Source organism: Poecilia reticulata, chromosome 10, assembly GCF_904066995.2.
Source record: "Poecilia reticulata chromosome 10, P_reticulata-male-v2, whole genome shotgun sequence".
NCBI classification, from domain to species: Eukaryota; Metazoa; Chordata; class Actinopteri; order Cyprinodontiformes; family Poeciliidae; genus Poecilia; species Poecilia reticulata.
Window position 1 is genome coordinate 9,835,381 of NC_088839.1, and position 25,913 is coordinate 9,861,293.

The 25,913-nt window shown below is 44.2% G+C and overlaps 1 protein-coding gene across 19 annotated transcripts in view; it reads right to left on the bottom strand.

Moving 5' to 3' along the window:
* The window catches only part of tenm2a (teneurin transmembrane protein 2a), a 284,579-nt gene that overhangs the window by 34,987 nt on the left and 223,679 nt on the right, over window positions 1–25,913 (bottom strand). For 9 of the 19 annotated variants that reach the window (XM_081611630.1, XM_081611631.1, XM_081611626.1 and 6 more), the window contains 8 exons: window positions 15,329–15,451; window positions 11,191–11,396; window positions 9,513–9,708; window positions 7,426–7,527; window positions 6,759–6,959; window positions 3,843–4,043; window positions 1,515–1,700; window positions 356–382 (listed from right to left, as the gene is read on the bottom strand). In XM_081611630.1, the coding sequence (XP_081467756.1) occupies window positions 356–382; window positions 1,515–1,700; window positions 3,843–4,043; window positions 6,759–6,959; window positions 7,426–7,527; window positions 9,513–9,708; window positions 11,191–11,396; window positions 15,329–15,451 (1,242 nt within the window). The remainder of the gene's footprint in view (window positions 1–355; window positions 383–1,514; window positions 1,701–3,842; window positions 4,044–6,758; window positions 6,960–7,425; window positions 7,528–9,512; window positions 9,709–11,190; window positions 11,397–15,328; window positions 15,452–25,913) is intronic. The other 10 variants (XM_081611632.1, XM_081611644.1, XM_081611637.1 and 7 more) reach the window with 5 other exon arrangements.

A 25,913-nucleotide genomic window follows, 5' to 3' on the forward strand; every position in this document is an offset into this window, starting at 1 on the left:
CGGGGGGGGGACGGGGACACACGCCCTCTACACACGCATGCACAACCACACACCCACGGCACAGCCCCCTCGGCACTTTCGGGACCACCACACCAGGGCTCTACGGTCACCCCACGACACACGAAGAGCTCAATGACAGCTTGGACCCTGCTGCAGTGCACTGCGAGAAAACAAAAGAGGGGTGAGAGAGGGGTAGTGCACCGCACGGAGGGGAGTCGTCATTGAGGCAGGCACCTCTGGTCTACCACGGACAGATAAGCACCACAGAGTCTACGGAGCCAAGCCAGGCCAATGCAGCAGCTAGCTTCTACCACCACAGGCTAAGAAACAGAAACACCAGAGTCAGATACGGTACCTGCTTTGTCAACCATGCTCCCATGGTCTGCAGTGGGAGAAAACGTGCAGAAGGTAAATGTTGGAGGGAGAGTATGTTGTTTTTTTTTTTTTTTGCTTTTAATTTTAAAATAAATGCAAGCAACATCATGCAGAACTGAAATACAGAACAGGCAGGCTGCGATAAGCTAACACTGAGGATGTCTGGTGCTGGTGAAGTGTGCTTTTTGCGCTCAAGCTGAGGCCTGACAACTCTTTCATCTCAGGCTGATGCTGCAGTCAAAGCTGCCCTACTTTCTGATGGAGGGGTGGGTGGGGTGGAAACGGGGAGATCATAAACTGCTATTCCCCCGTGCATATGTATGTGCTGTGGCGTGCGTGCATGTATGTAGGTGTGTGTTTTGGTGTTTGTTTGGCGGGCTGCAATCACAGCGCCTCTGGTGACAGGGGAAAGGAGACTTTGTGTCTCGGAGTACTGTGAAGGAATCAAAGGGATCTGGCAGTCATCCATCCAAAGTGACATTGATGTCAATATGAGACAGTGATTGACTGACAAAAACACACACACACATGCACACGCACACACACTCTACGATGACTTTGCACACACACACACGTACCCACACGGAGAATCTGAGAGTTATTTTTTGATCACAGTATGTTGCAGAGTTTTGCCTTTCATAACACAACTTTGGTGTTTCAAAGGCCATAGAAGAACTAAAACTCCTGGGTGTGCAGTTGAGAGGCAGACTATAAACAACTAAACCCTGCTCTTTTGTAATCCTCCCACCCTCACTCCTCAGAAGTTTATTCCTCTCCGCTTCGTTTCACCCGCCCCTCTCTACATCAGCCCTCTCCTTGAATTCCCTGTAGCTTTTGCTTGCGCCTCCACCTCTCATTTCCAAATCCCTCTAACAAAATGGAAGGAAAAAAAATAAAATAAAAATAATAAGGAAGCTGCCACTTCAGTCTGACTGGATGTTTTCTGTGTTCACCCACGGTGTCGACACACACCAAAAAAAACAAAAACAAAACAAAAACACACACACACACACACACACACACACACACACACACACACACACACACACACACACACACACACACACACACACACACACGCACACACACACACATGCACACACACACTTTTGGGGTGAGGAGGTACAGGAAACACCTACCGATGGTGCAGTGCTCGCCGTTCCAGCCCTGGTGGCACTGGCACTTGCCGTCCTTGCAGGTCCCGTGTTTGATGCAGAGCGGGTTGCAGACGCGCTGGTCGCAGCCGGCCCCGGTCCAGCCTTCCTCGCAGCGACATGCCCCGCCCATGCACACGCCGTGGGTCCCGCAGTCGACCGAGCAAACCTCTGGAAGCAGATGAGACAAATCAGGGTCGCACACGCACAACTTTTCAGGTTGCATTTTGCATATTTTTATTTTCTTTTGTAATTTTATTTATGAGTCTTTATGGCTACCCAGAGCAGAGCTGGAATTGACACTCTTTGAGATGGCGGTCACCGACATTTAATTTCTCCCTTTCTTCTGTTTTGCAATGAACATGGGGGGGGGGGAGACGCTAAAATTATTTCAAAAAGACTCAAAAATGAGCCAAATTAGCTGCTGATTCAATCTCTCGTCCCGCATCTTTACTCAAAGTGGGCGACGACATCTTTAAGATAGCGTTTTATGTTCCAAGCCTCTTGTCTGCGGCGTCCCAGGCAGCGGCGGTGTGTGCGGTGAGATGCGACGATTCCGTCTGTGTGCTCGGGACCCCCTGGTGAGCAGACGTTTTGATACACGTCTGCGGAGGAGTCCCGCGGTGGCAGACACTGTTGTCTGTATTAAAGTTAAGCAGTTTCGCTCGCGACGAACGTCGGCAGCTCTGCTTGTAAGAAGCGAGTGGTGTTCTCGTGCTGCCGCCGAGGAGCAGGCAGCGGCATCTGTTTCAGTGGAAGCGTTTACTGCTGGCTTTTATTGAGAGAGAAATGTGGCTGTTTAAAAAAAACAAACAAACAGAAAAAGAGTACAGTGCCTCTATTGTGTGACAAACCAGCAGAAAATAATTACACATTTACATATATAAATCTGAAAAGTGTGGCATGCATTTGTAGTTAGCCCACTGTACTCCGCTGCCTAAAATAAAATCCAGCTGTTTATTTACTGCAGTTGTTTGAGGTTTGTCTCTGCTAGCTTTGCTTAAGCTTACTGCTTAAACTGGATCAGCATTTCAAATATTTCCATATGTTCTTAAAGGCGCAGTGTTATCTACTTTGAAGGCTCACAGTGCCATTGCATAGTACGATCAAGTAACTGTTATAAAAATGCTGTGTATGTCAAACCTCACTTGAAACAAGCTTGACATCGCAATTTGACATCTTGAAATTGGGCCTCTGTCTCTTTATGAAGCACCTGCTCTTTCTGACACTTTGCCTTCAGCACGTCATCACAACGGAGTAACTCCGTTAAGCCTATAGCAACATTCTTAGGAGCGTAGGACTGAGAAGTAACTCGCGTAATGAGCTCCGCAGATACACACTTCCACCAGGTGTTTGCTAAGCGCTGCTGCTGCTGCTAGTCTGGAGGAGCCGAATGAGGGATTCACAGAGGACGGGTGCTTTGTGTGGTATGTCATCTTTCTATGAAGAATAATAATATAACATAAGATTGATTTTACTTAATAATGTATTGGGACTCAAGTCTGGACTTTGACTAGGCCATTCTAACACAAGTATATATTAAATCTAATCGGTTCCACTGCAGCTCTAGCTGTGTGATTTGGGTCAATGCATTGCTGGAGGTTGAACCTCTACTTCAGTCTCAACTCTTTTACAGCTGGTGAAGAAAAACATCCCCACAACATGATGCTGCCACCGCCATGTTTCACAGTCAGAATATGTTTACTGTGACGCATTTACCCACAGGTGGGCTCTGTGTAGTGATTAAGAAAGTCCTGGAAACAATTGGTGGCATCTTACTTTGGGTGTTCAGACAAGAAATTAGAGGCGGGGCACAGAAGAATCTCAAATCACAAAGCAAACATGTACTGCACTGGATAAGTCTAAGAAAAAAAATCTTCACTTCTCCCACTTTAAAGTAGTCATTTAAAAGTTTTGCACAAGTTAATTTCCTTCCATACTTTAAGATTTGGAACGGCACCATATTAATAACACAAAGATCCCCCATCTCCATACTGTTACTGTCAGTGAAAAAAAAAAAAAAAACTCCCCACATTGTGTTCCAACATGCTCCAACTTGGCTTGATCGTTGTAACAGTTGCTGATTTCTATTTCGCAGCATGTTTTAATTTCAGTGGACTGCATCCAAGCCCAATTTGAAAACCAGAACAGCATGGTATAAAATGACTAACTAATAGTCAAGTACCCTGGGAATGGGAAAAAAAAAAAAAAGAATCGAGATGTCGGGACTGAGTAGGCGGTTTCCTAAAAACCCTGACCCCTCAGTCTTCGCTCGGAGCGTTCGTCTCTTTCAGCCGTTCGGCTCCTACTCACCCATGGAGCAGTCGGGCCCCATCCAGTTGGGGTCGCAGCTGCACAAGCCGGTGTCTGGGATGAAGGCGCCGTGGCCGTGGCACTGGTCCGGGCACTGGGCCCTGGGCAGTTCGCAGTGGAGCCCTCCCCACCCCGGCTTGCAGTGGCACTCTCCGTTCACGCAGATGCCGTTGTTGGAACACGTCGGGTCCAGGCAATCCACTGCATTAAAAAAGCCAAAAAGATACGACGGCGTTGAAAATAGAAAAAAGAAAGAAAAAAAAGAAGGCAACAAACAGATGAAGGGAAACTGAGACAAGCTGCGAAATCGCACACCAGGGCAGATAGTAAAATGAGTTATCAAAGAAAAGGCTTGAACAAGGCGAGAATTTAATTGGTGAGACACAGAAGACGATTATAAAAATGAAGGAAAACATCAGCAGATGTTTTAATAAAGCAATTAAGGCGCACAGTAAAGAATGACTAAAAGTATAATGGGAGCACGGGAGGGAGAATCTCCCTCTGTGGAAAAAAAACAAAAAAACCCTGACATTATTCAGAGAGGATGCATTTCTGACTGTGTGTGTGTGTGTGTGTGTGTGTGTGTGGCAGTACACAGGGGAAAATGTGACACTGTCAGTCTGCCAGGTTGACGGGCAGCTGTGAGTTTGAGCAGTGAGTGAAAACCAATTTGACAAATTACCTCCTCTCGGCACAGCGCCCACCCACCCCTCTCCGGGCCGGCTGTCATTGCTCTGTCCCGGTCACACTTTTTCTTTTTCTATTTCTCTCCCCTCCTTGTCTTGTCGTGTGTGACACCCCCGACACCCCCAACCCCTCTCCGTCTTTCTCTCTCTCTCTCTCACCTCGGGCATAGCTGACCCGGCTGCACCCCTCTTTTTTTTTGTACACAAATTAATAAAAGCACACACACGCACATAACCTCTGGCCTCTCCATTTCTGTTTGCCCGGCAGAAACGGCGGATCACAGTTATCGATTTTCATGTCGCCGGCACTTCAGGTAAATTGTTTGAGGGACTCTGCTGTGATGAATATCAGATATAAGAGGAGGAGGGGGGTAGGAGGTTGGATGGATGAAGAAGACACAGCGAAATCGCTGACCTTGTTCTCAGGCTGTCTAAGGTTTCTTTTGACTACTTTTGTCATTTGACTTTTTTTTTTGCCCTTTGTTTCCTCTTCTCTTCATCTTCAACCTCAAAAACTCACTTTTTTCTCTCACTTCTTAGATATTCACCTTTCACCGCACTGACTCGCCTTTCTCATCCCTCTCCTTTGCCTCCGATGATGGAGAATGTGCCATGCAGATCCGTCTTAACCAAGATCAATAGAAGCGAGTTCAGCTCTTAATAAAACCTCTGATGTGTTCAGCTACGGTGTCATACTTCATCTTTACGAATAGCAGGAACGAACACTTGCTCAGCACAAGATTATGCTGTAATTTGCAGACTATCTTTAGTTAGAAGGGGTCACTGGTTGAACTTGAAATTAGCAGCAAGGCTTTTCTGCTCACTTTAGATGCAGATAACGCCTCGTGATCAGTTGCTCTCGTTTCTGTGTTGTTGTAGGTTGTTGCTCAGACGTTAATTTGCAACGTTGCTGCTTCAGAGTCTGTCAAAAAGGTGTTATTTGCCAATGCTTTGCTAATAACACCTGATTGGCTCAATTGGTTGTGATGTCATCAAAGCAAACCCGACCACACCATTGGATCCTTCGAAGGTCGATGTAGGTCGGGTCCTTTGTACAGAGGCTATGAAAGTGGATGATCTGGCCTTCTGATTAATTGCCCTCCTTATATTCCCTGTCGCCTAGCAACCGTAACAGAGGTTAACAAATGATGGTAAAAATTCAGCTCGAAATCTTACAGAATTTTTTTTTTTATTACTTCTTGAAGTTTTTTTTTTTATTAAATAAACAATTGCAATAATAAAATTAAGTTTTTACAACTTTATACTAAATAACATGTCTTTGCAGATGACAAAAGCGTAACAACACAACTTCTTAAGCTCTTAATTTTTGCAGATTTTAATATACTTGTATTTAAAACTAAACTCCCGTTCTGCTCACAATGAATCTTGGGATAAGAAAGTCTTCAAATAGGTTTCAATAACTCAAATGTAAGACTTTTTAAGTCCATTACGAATGAAATTTAAGAACTTCATCCGGAAATCACCAGCAGAAAATCACATAGTTTGCAAACCAACCTGAACCCCCATGCTAAGATTTTTTGCAGAAAATGCTAATAGCCTCATATGGTTTGGCACCAGAAGTGAACCAATTTCAAAGACTAATGTCATCCAATCAACTGGTGTTAACTTTGTACTTACCACATCTTTGATAGATGCAAAACAGCTTGCTATCTAGCTAGCAGGGGCATATTAGTGGCTTGCTACCAGTAGCCTCAACAGTCTGGAGAAGATGTCTGCACATGACTCAGACTTTTGCCTGAGAAAAATTTCCCCAAGGAAAATAAAATAAAAAAACTGCATAAAGCATTAGACTAAATAGTAATGCCGTCACAAGACCCGTGACTGTCGTATTTGAGATTAATTTACATTTCAAAGAAATTAATCTAAAACCTTTGAAGGCCTTAATTTTAGATACACGACTTCACAAGACTTTTAAGGATAGGGTTAGGATAGGGAGACCTTGTCCAAACATATACTAGAACTTTCCTTCAAATGGGTGATAAACTGTTGGGCCGCATTTACATCAACGTTGTGTAATCAGTCTTCAAATGAAGCCTTCGAGGGATGCAGACCCTAAATCTGGACACAGCCTTTATCACTTTTCTTAGGGACCTGTTATCTGTGAAATACTGCTACGAGACATATTTTCAGTTTCAAAAATATTTGAAATATCCAAGTTCCTTTCAAACCTTTCAAACAGATTATGCACGCTAGAAGACAAAGTGCCCACCCTCACCCTCTGCACAGTTCGGCCCCTTGTAACCGATGGAGCACACGCAGTTTCCATCGGTGCAGGTGCCGTGGCCGCTGCAAAGAGGGTCTATGCATTGCGTGACGGGGATGTCGCACTCGGGTCCCTTCCAGCCACTGTAACACACACAGGAACCCTTGTCGTATTGGCCGTTGCCGCTGCACAGCACCGGACAAGCAGCTGGAGGAGAAGAAGAGAAAATGAAGAAGAAGAAGGAGAAGGAGAAGGAGGAGGAGGAAAGATTAAACCGTGCATATGAGGAAAGAGACAATTAGCAAGCCTTTTCTGCTGCTGTTGTTGTTGATTTGTGGGGCAAATCCACACCCAAGCAGGCGGGAGAGCGAATAGAGTGGTTAAAGGGGGCGGAGAGCGCCAATGACATGAAGAGTAATTACAAGTAGAGGTAACTAAACTATTCATCAGAGCTGTCTATCCCAGGTGAGCGCAGAGCCGGGGAGTCGTTAGCTCGGGGAGCTGCCATTCATCATCAGTCATCTTGTCTGAGCTTCACCTAAGGCCATGCACCATGTTGCTGCTCTTAATCCTCTCTCGGCGCTCGCATGCAGACCGAGGATGTGTCTTCACATCTAATTAGGCGGCGGAAATGACAAGATCTTCCCTGACGGGATTTGTACACAACTAATACCTTTGGAGCAGTCCATGCCGTGGAATCCGGGGAAGCAGTGGCACACGCCCGAGTTGCACTCTCCGTTGCCATGGCAATTGCGCGGGCACTCTTGCACCGAATCTGCGAGGGAGACGAAGTGAGACGAAGAGAAAGAGGGGAGGGTTCAGAGAGTTTGATGCCAAGCATCAAAGCATTTCATTAAATCATTGGCACCATTCATTCTTCAGCGTGGTGCAAAACTGAAGGCGCTCCGAGTCACCATGTTGCACAGACATCAAACGCAAACACACTCCTCCAGGACTCCGCGCGTCGCCTTCTCCCCCTTCCCCCCACTTCTCTGATTCTCGTCAGAGTGTATGGCGAGAATACACTTTGAATCCTTTTCTAAAGACGACCTCCACAAACCCTTCACCTCGGCTACTGCAGGCCGCATCAAGAAAAAAAAAACAACAAAAAAACAAAAAATCCAACCAAGTTTTACCAGAAACTACTTTCACAATTGTGGAGCTTCCCTTTGATTGTGAGAAGACCGACACAGATGGGATAGAGGGTCAGACGCGTCTTGATTCACTCGTCTAATCGAGGATGCTAAAAAGTTTGTCCCAAAAGATACTTTTTCGGAAAGTGTTTGGAACCGACTCAGAGGAGGCAAGAATCATTTCTCGTCACTTAACGTCCCTGGCCACTGTCCACTGACATAAATCTGGTTAATTTCAGTCTTATTATACGAATTTGTAAGGACTCTACTTCCTCACTTGGAGATGAACGCGTTGGGGCGTCAGTTTGGTGTGCTTCCCAGGGGAAGTTCTTGTGGTGAAAAAAAATGCTTCTTACATGCAATTTCTTTTTCTCTAACTTGCAACAAGAAGAAGAAGAAGAAAAAGAAGTGTTTTTGCCTTTCCTGCTGCGTTCATCCCTGACTCCTGTCTGGATTTGGTTCATTAATGCTTCGTCCAGGTTTGGCCGTTTGGCACTGAAGGGCAGAGTCAGCCGGACTCGGAAGGCGCGGTGCGTCACACACGACTCCAGCTGCTCTCCATCGCCTTTTAGTGCCTCTTAACCCACTTTACAGGAGGAGAACCGTTTTGGTGGGAAGTCGCAGAGTCGATGGTAATCACGAAGAGGGTGTTTTGGACTTTCATCCGTCTCTTCTTCCTCTCCATTTTTTTCCAGTTCGCACTCCTCCAACAAATACGAGTACTCAGCCTTTGCAAGCTTCCCCTCCTCTGTGTCCCAAGCCTCCTCCATCCCCCCACCCCCCAATGTGAACCCCTTGTCTTCCTCTTACCCTAATGCCACCCTCTCCTTCACGCCACTCCAAAGCCCCTCCTCCCTCCAATCCACTTCACTGCATTCAGGTTCCCCCCGTGCCATTACGTCTTCCTCCCACCTCCCATTCTTACTACTTGCTCTAATTCCATCCCTGTCACCTCTCCATCTCTTCATCTTTCCACTACACTCCTGCAGCAGAGAGCACTCTCGCTCTCTCTCTCTCCTTTATATTGACAATGAAGGATTCTTTCAGTCTATCCGCCCCCCTTGTTCTCACACTCGTGGCTCCCTGCACATATGAAATCATTCTGGAAGCTCTGAAACCAAATTCGTTCACTTTGCACAGTTTCATATTGTCTTTTCACGTCGCACCGGCTGATTGAACGATATGGTTCATCTCCAGCGAGCCCAATAGCGAACGAGGCAATTAATACGTTGTATCTAAACATCTGTGGGTGTCTTTATTTTTTTTCCTGAATGCATATGTTTGTTAGAGTATGTTTTCTTGGCAAAAAAAAGGAAAAAAAAAAGCTCTCCAACTCACTAAGTGGTCCATCCTACGTAGCAATGCTACTGCAGGTCTATAGCTTTGGCAGCATTTTGCAACATGCTGCTGCTGGTGAGTGCTTTTACACACTTGAAATGTGTGAAGTCATTCAGGCATTGCAGTGTCACTGGTATTAAAGCTATCTCCTAAATTGTGACTGTTAGTCACGTTTCAGCTCCCAAACAGCTGCGCTACATTGCAACATTTCCCCACCGCCCTCCCTCCACCCCTCTGCCCACAGCAGTAAGTCGTTGACTCTCTCGCTCTCTCTCTCTTTTTATCTCACCCATGACGTTTGTGCTGAAGGAGACCGACTCTCTCTCCCGGCCATCGTTGTAGAAGGCCAGGTGCCAGGCGCCGGCGTCCAGGTACTGGACAAACACCGCCTCGTTCAGGACCACGGTCTGGATGCTCCTCCTCTCCCGCGGGGACTCCACCACGCTCCACTTCTCCTTCCCGTCGAGGCGCTCCATGTAGTCGTACTGCGAAGAGGTTTCCGTTGACGGACGGTTATGTTTGGTTCAAGCGAAATCTATTTTGCGAGCGCTTTTTCGTTATTTGATAAAAGGTTATGAGCAGTAAATAACTCATCTGAAGTAGATTAACTTGTTTTTTTGGTGTCTTTTGCAGGAATCCAAATTAGGCGCTCTCAGAGGCTGAAGTCAAACGCTTAGGGGCTTAGAGGGGCTAACACCAAAGCGGACTTCTATTATCCTCAAACAGTTCCAGTGTCAAAGCTGTTTGTCTAAGTGCTATTCTGAGACCTTTTGTCACATTTTCTTTAAGCTGTGATTTACATAAAAACCGAGGATTATTTATACTGAGAATGGAAGTTGGAGGCGACGTGCCACTAATGATCTTCCCACGTGAAACGCGTCCCGAAAGCGGAACATGAAACGTATTTTCCGTCAGTGAAGCTGTTAGATATAAAAGTGCTCTAACTGGAGACTAATTGATTGATTTTTACATCGCCGTACGTATCTATCAGAGTTTCTCTGACAGGATGCGCTTTATGTGTTCCCCTCTCGATTTGTGTTTAACGTAGGAAGATAATAGGAGACGCACTGCCTCCAATGACCGATCGATGCAAAAATAAGGACAGCTGAAAGCGTTATATATTAACATTTGCGTTTACTGCTATGACGTCTTTGAAACTCCTCTTTAGTCATTTAGAGCAGCCTTAAACTTTAGCTTTCAAAACCAACTAATCTGGATTTATACTAACTGAAGAAACTTAAGACACTAACTACTCATTACAATCATTTTTTATGTTTAGAAACATTCAACATACACTGACTGTGTTTTGATTTTCCCACCTTCTTTTGTGTGTGTTTTAATCCAAGTTATTTAAGGACATCTTCTCCCAAATCCCAATCTGCTCTGTTTGGTCAACTGATTCAAAAAAAAAAAAAAAGCGCTGAGCCACCTGCTCGTTTCATTCGTTACAGTTTAACAGGCCAGCTGCTTGGTGGGCATGATACAAACGTGTTACATGCTGTAATGATGTAAGCCTAAACTACATGCAAGGTGTTTCAGTCGCGTTAGAGGAAAAGAGAAAACTCCGTACGACACGGGGCCTTGTTGTCTCTGGAAAACTGTTCTTACTTCAGCACAATGGACTCAAACTTAAGCTATGTCAGGCAATCAAGCAGTTAACCGAGGGAAATTATCCCTGTTCTATAAAATCTATTTGGAAACGAGCAGCCACTAATTAACAAGAGACAGTTGAAGTTACATTACTGTGAAACCTAATTAAGCGCAAATCTTTTCTCTACATTATTTAGCTTTCGGAGTTCATGACTAATGTTTTTAAATGCCAAATGCAACAAAAATGTTTTTAATGAACATTTATTTCCAAGCTCAACACCCTCAGGAGTCCCACTGTGAAGTCTGCGTAGCGAGTAAAAGGAACAGTCGTGTTCCCTGAAAGGTGCTCAGGATGAGTTCGATCGAGCGGATCGTACCTGCGCATGCGAGGGGGGCAGGCCCTTGCGGATGTAAACTCCAAAGAGGGCATCCTTCCCGAGGGAGATGTTGAACTTGAGGAACTGCGGCTGGCTGAGATAGAGGAGGGATCTCCAAAACACTCCAGGGGGGACGTCCTGGGTCACCCGCCTGCCCACCTCGATGTTCCCGGTGTCTATGCTGCTGTTTCTGCCTGCCCACGGACCTGAGCGGGAGAGAGGATGAAAAAATCCAACAGGGTTGTTTCATCTGTCATGACAAGCGCAATTTAATGGACGGCTGATGTAATATGTGATATTAGAGTTTATGGAAACACCGTTCTTTGGTGAAGAAAAACTGATCTAAAACATAGAGCTCCAAGGTAGAGACAGAATGTTTTTAGAACTTGAGTAATGGTAATGAAAATGTCCGTTTTTTCCACACTTGCAAAAACACAGAATCTCACCACGTATTTCTGGTCCAGCTTCCAGTACAAGTGAAATAAGACAAAACTAACTTACAAGTATCTTTTCAGCACAATCGAGTTGCTTTGATGCAGTAATTTCTTAATATTGATAAAAAAAATAGCACTAGTTAAACTGGAAGATTATTTGAAAAAAATATTTTTCCTACGTTATAAGTGAAAGAATCTACTAGCACTTTTTCATCGATATTAAAGAATTATTGACTTTGAACAAACCCCTATATCTTGCTGAAAATGACTTGTAAATTAGTTTAGTATTATTTCAAAACTACTGAGATATTTGCACTAGAAACTTAAGACAAAATTACTCAGTAAGGTTTGGTGTTTAGCGGTGCAAAAACTGCAATGTATTTCAGTGCGGACCAACACAGTTTCACTTAATTGCAGTGTCACTGGTATTAAAGCTATCTCCTAAATTGTGACTGTTAGTCACGTTTCAGCTCCCAAACAGCTGCGCTACATTGCGACATCAACAATTCATGTTTTTCTTTTTTTATTTCTTCCCTAATAACAAAAAGTGAAGCCTTTCGAGGTTGTTCAGCTTTTTACATGGAGAGACTGAAAGTTTTTTAAGTTGTTTGTTGGTCTTTGCTCGAGCTCCAGTCAGAACGAATGAAGATGTGTCTGTGAAAACTCACATTTCAGGTTTCAAGTCTCAACTTTGACTGGGCCGTTCTAATACATGGCTATGCTTTGATGTAAACAATTCTGTTGTAACTCTGGGTGCATATTCAGAGTCATGGTACAGCTGTGAGGTTCAATTCTGCTCCATCTTTCTTATAAAGAAAAAAAAAACAAAAAAAAACTGACCAGCATTCCAACAGCATGATGTGTGTTGAGTTCACAACATTATATTCAGTATCATCTTGGCTTCTTCTCTTTATGCAGAAATAAAAAAGAAGCGGATCCCACACTTTTTTACATATTTGTTTGTAAGAAGAAATTTAGCAAATCAGGCATTATTTTCTCCTTCACTGTTAACCGATACTCCGTGTTGGTCCATCGTTTAAATTCTCAACAACGCTGAAGCCTGAGGTGGTAGGATGACAGAATATGAAAAATTCAACATATCACACAAAAAGCTTTTATTCTGTCACTTTTGACTCTCCGAGTCTCGTGTAAAAGAAAAACAAGTCAAAATTTCCCAGAAATGTTGTTGGCAAACACAGCTTATGCTAGCATGCAAGTAGGATGACAGCTGTAGGATTGTGTTTTACACAAAAAACACCAGATATGTTAACTTCCTATACTCTCTTCTGAAGGGTTGCATTGTTTAAGTCTTTTGTATGCAGCATTAAATCAAATGTTATCTGCTACTTTTCTAACATCCTGCTACAGCTAGCTGCGCTGCACGGTTATAGTGCTAGTTTGCTTATGAACAGGAACATTATTCATTTTTTAACTCCTGCAACTTTTGTCCTCTATTGCAGTGTTACTACTGAAAACTTCCCTGCTGTGAAAACAACAGCATAAAAGGATATTGCTCAAAAGCACACTTGAAATCCTCAACAGTCTCTCTCGACAGGTCATAGGAGGAATGATTCGCAACTGTCCCTCAGCGTCGCAAGACCTGAATATCGTCAGGAATGTATGGAAAGCCCTTTAAAGGAGCAACGCATATGAGAGAAGCATCATAAGCCTTTTGAAGGATGAATGGCAGAAACCTCCCCAAGCAAAACAACTGGAAAACCCTGAAGTCGTTCAAAGCAGCAGGAGTCTCTCAGTATCTTAGTGAGCAGTACTTACCACTATTTTGTACCTAAAATAATGAAATAAAACTATTTTATGCTGATGTCTAATTTTTTTTTTTAAATTGCAGTGCTGTGTGTTACAGACTTCTTCTGTTTTTGCTTTTTTTCCCCCACACACTGAAGTGTTTTGGATGAAACCAATTTTTAAATTGATAAAAGACAATTTGAAGTATTGAAGTGATAAAGAAATTTTCGAGCCATCAAAAGCAAATCCTCTAAATCGTGGATTAACGGTGATCAACCACCTACTTTGGCTCAGGATTACTAGCTAAACATAAGGCTTGTTTAATAAGAAAAAATATGTACTTCAACAGAACCTTACTGACAACATGAAGCAGGGTACAGAACCTCAAACAGCAGCACATCCTGCTCCGATTTAAAGAAACCGAAGAAAAGACGAGAAACAAAGTCCGTCTGGAAAGACTTACAGTTTCATCTCTAAGGCTGACTGACTCCAGAAAACTACATTGACAGCCGTTAACCACAAAATGGAGGAAATATGGTGAACCTTCCCAGGAGCAGTCGAATTATCAAAGAGCACATCAACAACTTCACCAAAGAACCAAGAACAAGATCTACAGCACAGTATGTTTACTTGCCTCAGCTCGCGGTCAGTGTTCATGATTCAAGGACAGCAAAGTCAAAATGGCATCATGGTAGGGTTCAAAGACCTGTGATATTAAAGACTCAAAGCCTCTTATAACAACTCATCAACTGAAAACATTTTTTTTATTTTATTTACTCAAGTTAGAAGAAATCTGTAAGAGGGCAAAAATACTTTTTCCATCACACTTTCGGTTTTCTTTATGCTTGTTCATCAGTTATGCGGGATCAGCAGCAATTTTGATCTTTGGATTCTCAGCTTTCCCCGTGCAATCTTTTGCGTCTGGGCTCAACATACAACGTTTTCCTGAAAGCCTGCAGGACCGTTGACTTCGCCGTCTGGGCTGAAATGATAGAGGGCTGACAGAACCTCAGCGCCAAGACTTCAGAGCGCGGCGAAAAACACAGAAAAACACACACGGCATCCTGCAATCAGGTCAGCCATCTAACGGAGGAGTGTCAGAGTGCAGCCAGAAAAAGACGGAGCGTGAGAGCAAGTGTGCGTGTGTGAAGAAATAAAAGCAGCAGCGAGTATAGAACAACAACAGCAGCAGCAGCATCTGGCCTAGATGGCTGGGGAACGGAGCACGACAGTCCGCTCATTAATGCCGACTGTACAGACTCAGAGCAAGAAGCCCCCCTGAACACGTCTACAGCACACGCCGCGCACGCGCGCGCATTTCAGAGCAACACCGAGCAAAGCGAGAGAAGAACAGATAGGAAGCCGCATGGGGCCCTTTAAAGAGAGAGTAGGTGAGAGAGGGTAGTTTTTACCTCGCCGCCGAGTGAAAAGATAAACTGGGCTCGACACAAACTCGCTGTGTTTAAAACAGGACGCCGCATCCAGTGCTGCGTCACCGACCGCATCAATATTTCAGATGCGGGTGTGTTTGGGAAAAAATAACTAAATAAATAAATCTATCGAATTGTGTGTTACCGTGCAAATACGGCTTTTAGAGGTCCCCCCCCGCAACGCCCCATCTATATTTCTCTCGTTTCTAACTGGAGTGAAAATGTGGTCAAATACAGGCTCAAGCCAGTTTATTCATGCAGAAGATGGAGCTATGTTTTTTTTTAAAAAATGGGTCGAAATATGATTCTTGAAGAGGACTGCTATGGATAGGACCGATTTGAGCTCCTCACAAGAGAGCAGTGCACATGTTTATTACAATATTTTCCATGTAGTACATGGAAAATATTGCAGCAACAACTAAAGGAAAAGAATGGAGGAAAAGAATTATCTCCATCCTCCCCCTCCCTCCCCCCACCTCTTCTGCTACCGCGCTCCTCGGTGTCGGGTGTGCAGCTGACAGTTCATACCTCTGCCTCCAGAGGGCAGTGTGGCCACGTCACTGTTGACAGGCAGACCAGCTCCCAGTCCGTTGTTTAACAGAGGGCCGTCAGAGGGCTTCAGCTGCCACGTCAGACCCAGCAAGTTGATCGCTGCACACAGAGACACGGAGGGGAGGAGAAGCAGAGAGACATGTGAGCGAGGCCAGAGAGGAGGGCTGGAGGAGGGCTGGCAACAAACGACAAAGCTCATCAGCAGAACAACCTTCTTTGCTCCCGTGACTTAGGATACGATCAAAAGGTGCATTTATTTCAGAAATTCAACTTGAAAAGGTGGGGAAACTCAGATATTACATCCACTTATTTCACACAGGCTGCTACGTTTCGAGCTTTTGCCGCTGTGAATTTTGATGACTGTGACTTACAGCTAAATGAAAACCCAGAATTCAGCTTCCTGGAAAATCAGATTACATAAGAATGATTAGAAAAAAAAAAGGATTTTGATAACATAAATGTAAGCAAAGTGAGAAGTATTTCCATGTACTGTACAGTTTGCATTCAATACTTGGAAGTTATGCTGGGAAATTAAATCAGTATGTCCATAATGCTTGACAGTAGAGGGAAGTGTGATCTCTAAGATGTCCTGGACTGACATTTGATGATGACATTTATAAAATAAGTGGACTTAAAAACACAGCCACTGGCCAGGTAGACAATCCGAGTCCAGTTGTGTCCAGTGTCCAGCTGCACCTTATGAATCTATTTCAAACACTTCATAGCTCTTTCAAGACTCCAGCTGTTAGTTGTGCACATTTTTCCTTCCACTTAACTTTCCATTCTTGGATGTAGCTCTATATAAAGAGCCAGCTTCTTTGGCATAACGTCATGTCACATCACGTAACGTCACGTAACAACACAGCATTTTTCCCCCCCTTTTTTATTGGTCTTATGTAATATTATAATCTTATGAGAAGCTATATTCCGGGATTTTGTTCGCTGCGAGCCATAAATATCAAAATTAACAAAACAAAACCCTCAAGTTTTATCGCTTCACGTTAACAAGTCGATTTATTTTCGATTCATTTGAAAGACTAAAATAAATAAATTTTTCCGACTTATGGAGATGCACCTGTATGTGACGGTGCAACATGTTTCGCAGCGCGCGCACTCTCACACGCACGCACGCACACACGCGTACACACACATCGCAGTTAATGAAACACGGCGGAACGCAGGAGCCGAGTCTGTAGAGATCACGCAATTAAGGAATCTCAAACGTCTCCTTTCTGTCGAGTTCCTTTCCTGCCTCAGCCTCGCTCTCTCACTCTCTCCCAGAGCGTCCTTCGGCGTCTGTTGCATTCTTCTTTTTTTTATTTTGGAACCCTTTTGCACCGTCTCGCAGAGAGCGAGTGACAGATTCCTCTCTGATGGGAACACTCCATGGCTCTCCTCTACATTCTCCTCTCCCTTTGTCCTCTGTTGTGTTATTGTGTGTGCTGGTGGCACGAGGCTCCTCGAGTGGGTTCGCTCTTCACTTTGTCAGCTCTTTACTCTCCCCATGTCTCTTCCCTCATCGCTCCCCCCAAACCCTGCAAAACGTCTCCTCCCACCATAAATACAAGATGAGCGAGGGGGACAAAGAAAAAAACGCCAAGCATTCTGTCGCCTTACTAGTTCAATAATATCCTCAGTGAGAGGTATGTTTCTTTTCTTTTATGAATGACTGTTTTGATCTCCAAAGCTTGGTTGATTGAGATGCATTGTTTGAAAGTGACTTGACATTAAAAGGCACCTTCCAGCTCTGCGAGTCCTGTGAATTGGGCTCGGAGGGCATATAGAGACGTGAATGCACGGCGGCGTTAGAATGCATTACGAAGGCGATACTGCGCCTCTTCTCGGGATGGGAGCAAACTCACAACACCTGCATGTGGAGCCCGGGAATCAATTTCAGTCTTGTCAAAATTCTATCTGCACTTGCCGAGGGTTTGCACACACCGGGAGGAGCGTAAAAGTTTCAGGAGGCGGAGATGCAGATTCGGAATTTGCTACGGGGGGAAAAACTTCTTTCTTTCATTCTTTTTCCTCTCTCTCTCAGTTCAGTGTTTTTTTGTTTCCTCCTTTTTTGTGTGTTTCATCACCCTCTCTCCACTTCTCTCCCCTCCCCTGCTTCCCGGTCAAAGGAAAGCGCTGACACCTTGGCTGCTTCCCGGCCTACACTGTCAGCTCTTTTTTTTATTTATTTATTTTTTATGGAGTGCTGGGAGATTGGAGGGGTTGAGGGTGGAGGGGTGGGCTTGGATAGAAAACAAGAAACAGACAGCGTGAGGCGAGGGCGCCCCCTGTCTCTGTTCTCTCATATCCGAACTTTGACCTCTCCTTTTTAATCGCACCAGCCTTCTTTCCGTTACATCTTTTTTCTTTGAATTCCCCCCTTTTCTTCTTATCTTTGCCCTGTCCTTCCTTATAGATAACACACACACGCGCGCACACCCCCACACACACAAATGCACACACACACACACACACACACACACACACGCACACACATGCACACATGCACACACACACAGATGGTATCACAGAGAGCCGTCGATAGAAAGATTACCTATTGAATCAGTTGGAGACAGTAAGCAATTGTGAATCTATTGTGACGGCGTTCTAATTCTAGGTCACCTCCAAGAACACAACAGGCAGACAGCACTGCAGTTAGCTCAGTGTGTGTGTGCGTGTGTTTGTCTGGTTTATGTCTCGGCGACGCTACGGATACACATGTATTTTTCAAAAAATTTTTATTTTTTTTATTCCTCTTTCAGAGCCTTGCAGACATTCATACCTCCAGGACAATTTGGAAACAGTCATCGATGAAAGCGTGGAGAATTAGCTTAGAAGCAGAGTTAGAAAATAAACACAAATGCCAAGCTTTAAGCATCTAACAAAGAACTGACAAGGCAGTCCACATGAACCGGTAAGTCAGACAAAGGGTTGATTAATCAGAGATGCAGAGATGCACGACTCACGTTAGAGAATCTCGACGGGGAATCTTTTTGTCCGGTTTTTATGGAAGCGTGCCAAGAAGAGCACCGTTTAAAAAAAATTTTAAAAATCTAAACGTTATGTTAGCTGTTTGAAACAGGCCATGAAAGAGGCAAGGCTAGCATGTTCAGGAAGGTGATCTGGTCAGATGACACCAGAATTGATCTACATGCAGAAAAACAAAAACTGCAAATCAGTGGCAGAGATCATCCTCACCATAAAACACGGTGGTGGCAGTATCATGCATTGTGGAGGATATTGATGGGAAGACGGATGGAGATAAAGACAGTAAAATCCTACAGCACCGAGACGAGGTACCTTGTTTATACAGCTCTACAGATATACAGCCAAAGCCACAGCATGCGCTCGGATGGTCTAGTCAAAGTCCACAATGTAAATCTAGTAAAAAAAAGAAAAAATTAAAAAAAAAAAGAGTTTTTCAGCCCATAAAACTTGTGACGAACCTTAAGCAACGACACAGGGAAGAAAAGGTCAAAGTTTCAGTCTCAAGTTTTGCGAAGCTGCTTGAGACAAGGGTGGTTCCACAAAGTGTTGTCTCACCGTGCCACACTTTTAAGCTTTTTGTTTGTGAAAAAAAAGAACATCAAAAACCATTTATTGTTTTCCTTTTACTTCAAAATTATCCGCCACTTTCTGTTTCTCACGTAAAACCCCCCATGAATCCCATCGAGGTTTGGAAGCGACGCAGTTCCTTTGGAATGCTGCTCTTGTTGTTTGCTTTGGGAAGGAAGCAGCAGCAGCTGAAGAAGAAGAAGGTTGACCAACAGATGGCACACTTACTCCTCCGTGACAAAAGCTCCAAAGCCAACACTCCGTCAACAGGTTTCTTTGCAGCAAGACACAAGAAAGACAAAGAGAGACCAGACACTTATCGTCTTTACCATCCTCCTCCTCCATGGTTACAGCAACACGTCTGACGACGTCTGAGCATAATTTAAGAAAAAACCTGCAGAAACTGATGTATTTCGCTTTGTGCCGACGTAATTTTCAGCATTTTTCTTGCTGGTTGTAATTGCAATAATTACTGTTTTCCAGCTGCATTTCAAGCCTTTATTAAGTGCAGTGCCAATAAAGCCCATCTCAGTTCAAATCCCACTGACAGGAACGGGGCGAACAGAGGATTCAGACCGTCTTAGCACGAGTTTCTCTTTTTACGCTCTGCCTTCTTCATGTATTCAGCTCAACAGATGAGCACAAAAAAAGAAAAAAAAACAACACACGTGTACACACAGGTATACGGGGGCAGATCACCGAGCAGCAGGTATAACAAGCAAGCGTGTTGGATTAAAAATAGATCAGCTACTTCATGGAGTTTTTTATTTATTTTATTTTTTTTAATGTTTTTCCGATTCATAATTCAGCAAGGCAAAGTGCTTGCCTGTATCATCTGCAGAAGGCAGAATTTGAAAGAAAAAACAAAAAGCTACGGCACACGGGGTCCTGTGACAAAAAAAAAAGAAAAAAGAGAGAAGACAGATGATGGTACGGATGAGGAAGGAAGGAGGTGGCGGATCGTGCGCTGGCAGTGAGGTTAGTGGTCAAGAATTCTTGGAAAAGAAGGAAAAAAAGAGAGAAAACCAGAGATGATGCGGCGAAGATGCGAAGCAGAGATGAAGGCACAGCCTCCTCCCCCATGGATGACCAAGAAGGGAATTACCGATTTTTTTTATCCTGTAACAGATCAGAGGATGACACAAATCCAGCTCACCTGCGCATGTCACAGCAATATTTGTATGTTTCAAAGTTAAAGGGTGTAAATTGATTTCTGCTTGAGTGAGGGGGGAGAAAAAAAGAGTGCCAGTGACAGGGAGAGGTGACTGCATGTCCACCAGGTGGAAAATATTGCATCATCATCATCCTGTTCTCTGGAAAACGTGGAAATGCTCAAACTCTTCTCTCGTGTCTCGCCTTTCTTCTGCTGCTGCCTCTTTGCACGGCTGATCCAACTGAACTACTTGTGATGCTGCTAATTGCGCCAAAGATACAGCGCGGCCTCTTGCATGCATTTATATGTAATCTCTTGCATTGCATGTAAAATTACACAAAGAGCACATGTACGTTCGCACACACACACGCACACACACGCACACACACACGAAGAGCATGTTTTCATTCTCCCCTGGCCATCCAGATAAATGCATATTAACTGTTCTAATTCACCAGTAAATTAACAACTCTGACCTCAATTAGGACGGTAATTGTAGCACAGACCGGTCCCTCCCACTCTCGGCCTGGCTTCTAATTGGTCCAATGCTCCACCCCTTCCTTCCTATCTCATAGGGGCTCTCTATTCTTGGCTGGTTCAAAGTCTGTTTGCAGCCTAAACCAAACGCACACAGAAACTAAAAGAACTCACCTGGAGAGGTCGACTGACGAAATGGATGGATGAACAGATGCAAGGGTAAGAAAGGATAGACATATTGATGAATGGAATGGGGAGGGTGGATGGATGAATAGAAGAATGATTATATAATTGGATGGATGATTATTGCATTGATTGACAGATGGATGGATGGATATTTGATGGATGATGGACGGGTGATTGGATAGACTGATTGACAGACAGACAGATGTATTGATGAATCTAGTCATCGGACGATGCGATTGGGAATGATCTTTGTAAATATTAACATCTTTCCATGCTTATCCAGACCTGAAATGAAGAAATCAATTTCTCTCCAATAGCAGCATCTCCTGCTGCCAATATCAGAGGAACAAAGGGAGGAAAAAAAACAAACAACAACACGCTGGGCCAGGTTCTCAACAATCAGGCCTTTTGGGATATTACGTAAAATTTACCTCATGAAATCCACTCATGTAACCTATAAATAAGGCAGCCCTCTCTGTCGACCGAGCTCTGAAGACGCTCCTCTTGCTGAGATCAGTTAGAGTCTCAGACAAAAGGACGGGGGCGGCTGACGGCTGCCTGCTGCCCTTGGGGGTCACATCGACTCCGAGAGACAAACTGTCTGCCAGCGTATACATACGCGTGTGCGTGTGTGTGTGTGCATCAGCGTATGGATGCTGCAAATTGCACGGTATTAACAACAAGCGCGCAAAGCTGCGAGGCCCGATGGGACCTCCTCATCCAGCTGATGCAACTGAACTGTAATTGACTGCAACACAAAAGGTTATGCGAGTTGCTGGCAGCTCTTACCTGCACAAAACGAGAAGAAAGCAACTTAGTAAATCACAGCTGAAAAATGGCTTCTTTACCGGCACTGAAATATTGACAGGACCCACCACCACGGCTGTAGCCACGTGTGTGCATGCATGCATGCATGCGTGTGTGTGGGTGATTGGTTAAATGAAAAGAGATGTGCATCTGAGTGATGTCCTCCTTTCTGAATCCTCATTTCCTTTTCACATATCTGCTCCGTGACCCTCCCTCCTCCCCGCATCAATCCGCTCTGCCTCACCTCATCCCAGCCCACCTCCAGTCCTCTCCCTCTCATCGATCTGTATTAGAAACAGGATATGAGGAACTATGCTATCTTATCACACATCAGAAAGCGGCAGAGAATGAGTGAGGATGAAAAGACAGAGTGCGTCTTGGAAGGCCAGGAGACGGAGGAGCTGAAAAGAAACTGAGGGAAGGGACGGAGAACAAGCAAGTGGGGAAGAAACAAAATCTTCATTCGTCTTCTGTTTAAAACAGAAACAAGTCGAGCGTTGTGGGGCCTAATTGGACTAACGATCGGGCCCAGATAAGACCTGTAAAAAATGAATTAGGAAATAAATGAATGAAGCAAGCTGAGGCACGCTGGTTTAAGAACTGCAAAAGGAAAATAAAAAAAAAAACTGCAAACTTATCTAAAAAAAGTAAAAGTCAAGAGATGAATGTTAGAACCGAAAACAACTGTGCACCTCTGCGTTGTATCCCCTGACCAGAGCAGATGACCCATTTATCCCTCGCGGTGCAGATGGTGCAGCACCTTGCGCCGTGCCCTGCCCCTTTTTCCTGGACTGGCAGCGTGCCGTACGATCCTAACCTTTATCAGCGCGACAGGCCCCGCTGCTGCCGACACACGCTCCACGTCCAGATCCGTATGCCCCGATCCCTGCGTCCCGCCATATGCCCCAGCAGTGCCTTCACCTCCAAAAAAAAAAAAAACACGTGGCGCGCACACGCCAAAGACGCACAAGTACACGGACACCTACGCTGGCATGAGCGACACATCCTGACCTCTCACTGTTCCACCTTGGATCAGCAGAAGGGAAGCCGCATGCGACGTGAGAGGGGACGGAGGGGTCAAGGAGCCGGCTTTGGAGAGGAGCCACGGACCCGACAGAGCTTCGCAAGCCGACACATATTCCGGAGGTTTTTTTTTTTTTTTGGCTGAAACCTTGAGAGGATAATAATAATAATACAAATAAAAGGCAATGAAAAGTTTGTGTTTAACAAAGTGGTTGCACTTTTTCTTTAATGCTTATTGCTTCTTTAAACATCTAAAAAAGGGAAGATAATATCATCAGCTACAGAGGTTTCAACTTAAAAAGTTGACAAATTTAATTAAAAGATTGTTTGAAAGAAAATATTATTTAGTTGGACTTCTAATAACAATAGGGCACTACCGCAGCAAGAGAAATTCAATTATTTGGCGATATCAGCTTTTACAAATTTAATTATGTGACTGACAAAACTCTTGATAAAGTTTGAAACAGCTAAGTATTTCTCTTTAAAAAAACAGTTGATATTAGAAACGTGTAAAAACACGTTACAAATTTGGTCATTATTTTTTTTAACCAGACAATTATCACATTACATATCTTCTTCTCAAATGCAGTATAAGCAGTAATTACATGTCATAACAGGAGTGATTAAAAATGACCCAAAAACTGCATTTTTATTCTGTTCTCAATTTCTTGTTACTACCTGCTACTGCAACTGATTACATATAATAACACTGCTAATTACACAAGATTAAACAATTATTACACCTTTGCTGACAAACATCTAAACTATTGCTAATATCTCAAAACCATCTGTTACTTACTTGGAATAACTTGCCAAATTACACAATGCTAACAGAAGACTGTAGACTACTCCATTACTAATAGCTAATTATAAATAGCTGGATAAGGGTGATAGTATAGTTTAGTAATGGCATCGCATTATGCAAAAACTACAATTCTGGTATTGACAAATAGCTTATTATGAGCAGTTAATGTAAACTAATAATTGCTTAAAATGAAAAAATTTTTTGCACTTCTTCCAAATGAACAATTGCTGTTAAAATCTTGCTATACGTTTACCAACAAACCATTAATCTGCTTTGGATATCCAACAAACAGTCGTTGCTTCCTGGTCATTTTTATGTAGTTATTTAGTAGCTAAACATTACCTAAATATCAGTTTCCTTTACCATCAAAGAAGTACCTTCATTGTTAACTGTTTATTAAAAGCTGCTACTACTAGGACATAACATATAATTTAGCTAATTACTTAAAATTGCATTTTTGTTACAAAATTATGATCAGGTCGTTACTGTCCCATTGCCAAGCATATACTATGCTAATAGTATGACTGACCAAATGCTGCCTATATTTCAACTCAACTACCCAGAGGAGTCGAGGTTTTGTTTATGGCTCCACCTATAATAACTGTGACATTAATATCGATGCATACCTCCCGAAACAAACTCAGTTATTTGCTTTGAAAATACTTTGAAATGCACTTTTCATACAATGAAGACTTTTTTTTCTCCTAGCTAGTAATATATGCATTATTTTGGATAGAAATGTTCATCTTTAATCTTTTTTTTGTTTTTTTCCTGTTTCTTACACTTGACTGAGTTGCTCTGCTTAACCCAGCATGCGTGTGTGAGAGACCTCTGAGTTGCGGATATGAATTTGATTATTATGTATTTACTTTGCTAACTGCACAGCTGTGAACGATAAAGCCATTAGCATGTTATTACGGGAAGGAAACGGTGATGGGAACTCGCCCGAGTGAGGCACTTCTCGCCGGGAGGAGCGGCGGGGCAAGTAAGCGATTGTGATCAGTCTGGAGCAGCCAAGACGGCGGTGATGGATGGGAAGTGGTCGGCTTCAAGGCGTGAAGGTCACACTCGATGACAGTGTTTGTGCGCGTGTGGCTCTGTTTAATCAACACACGGAGGAGGCGGGAGAAAGAGAGAGAGAGAGAAGCCTTAAAAAAAAAATATAAAAGAATAAATAAATACGTGGTGTGAATGCGCGCGGGCTCCTCTCATTCATCAGCGGCGACGGTGCCATGTTGGGGGTACGCCACGGAGCCGGACAAATTCACCAGTCACACACTCGCGCGCACATTCATTTGAAACACTCCCGCAAAAGGTGACACCGGCGCCCGCTAGCAGGAGTTTACTCATAGAAGTCAAGGGCGCACCTGTACGTGTGTGTGCATGTGTGGGATTGTGTGCATATGTATGGGAATGTGAAAACAGTCCACCCGGACGCAACTAGCCTGACAAGTCTGTCATCTATCACACCTTTTTTTTTTTTGTTTACACACTCCGTCTTCTAAGACTCCTATTCTTTCTCCTCCCTTTATTTAGTTTTTTTATCCTTCCCAACTTGTTTTGACGCAACTGCTTCTTCCCCCCCTCGTCCTCTGCAGTCTCCCTCCGTCCTTTCATCTCGTTGTCGTCGCCGTCCCTCTGTTCTCTGCTGGCTGTGATCAATTAGGAGACATTAGTCCCACAGTTATTCCAGGTGACAGAAGCCCTCGGGAGGCCGCGTTCTCCTTCATCTCTCCTCCGTCTGCCTCTCCCCCGGTTTCTCCTCTCCACACCTCGGCCTGTCCTGTCACTCATGCTAGGCGTCCTCCTTCTTCTCATCATCATCATCATCATCATCATCATCATCATCACCACCACCTTCCTCTTCCCTCTGCAGTGCAAACAACACATCCCTAACACTTGAGCAATCTTGTGACCTCACGGCTCAGGGAGCAGACAGCTGCGGCAGCTGCGGATCAGCCCCGCGACCCTCTCCCCGTCTGGCTCTCGGGGCAATCTGTCCTCCATTTCCTATCCGTGTTTACGCTCACCTCTGACCTCCGGTGTGCGTTTCATCCCTCTCTGCCTCTCTCTCCCTCGCCCTCCTTTACATTCTCCGGGTTGCCATTCACAATGATGGACCCGTCTCCTCTCCTATATGCCAACCGTTCACCTGTATCCTAGCAACCACCTCTCCTTTTGGCAGGGGTCCTCCACGCGGAGCGAGCAAACAAGACGCCGAGGGAATGAGGAACAAGCACTCTCGTTTATCCTCCTCTCTCCATCCGTTCAGTCGTTCCTTCACACGTAAAAGAGGAAGGCCACACTCCACTGGAGTTTGGAGCAAAAACGAAGAAGTGCGTCTGCCGGTCCTCTTGAGTTCTCTGTAATGCTATAGTGATGAAATGAACAGACTCAGAGTTCTTTTTCCCTCTCTCTCTTTCTTTTATGTGTGTATGTTTATCTCAATCCCATGGCTCCATCTGAAGCAGCAGGGTAGTGCCTCAAAGAAGTGTTGTCGACTGTACACCTGAAGCACAGCTTTCAGAAAAGTCCCTCGGCGCGTCTGGGGAAGCTTC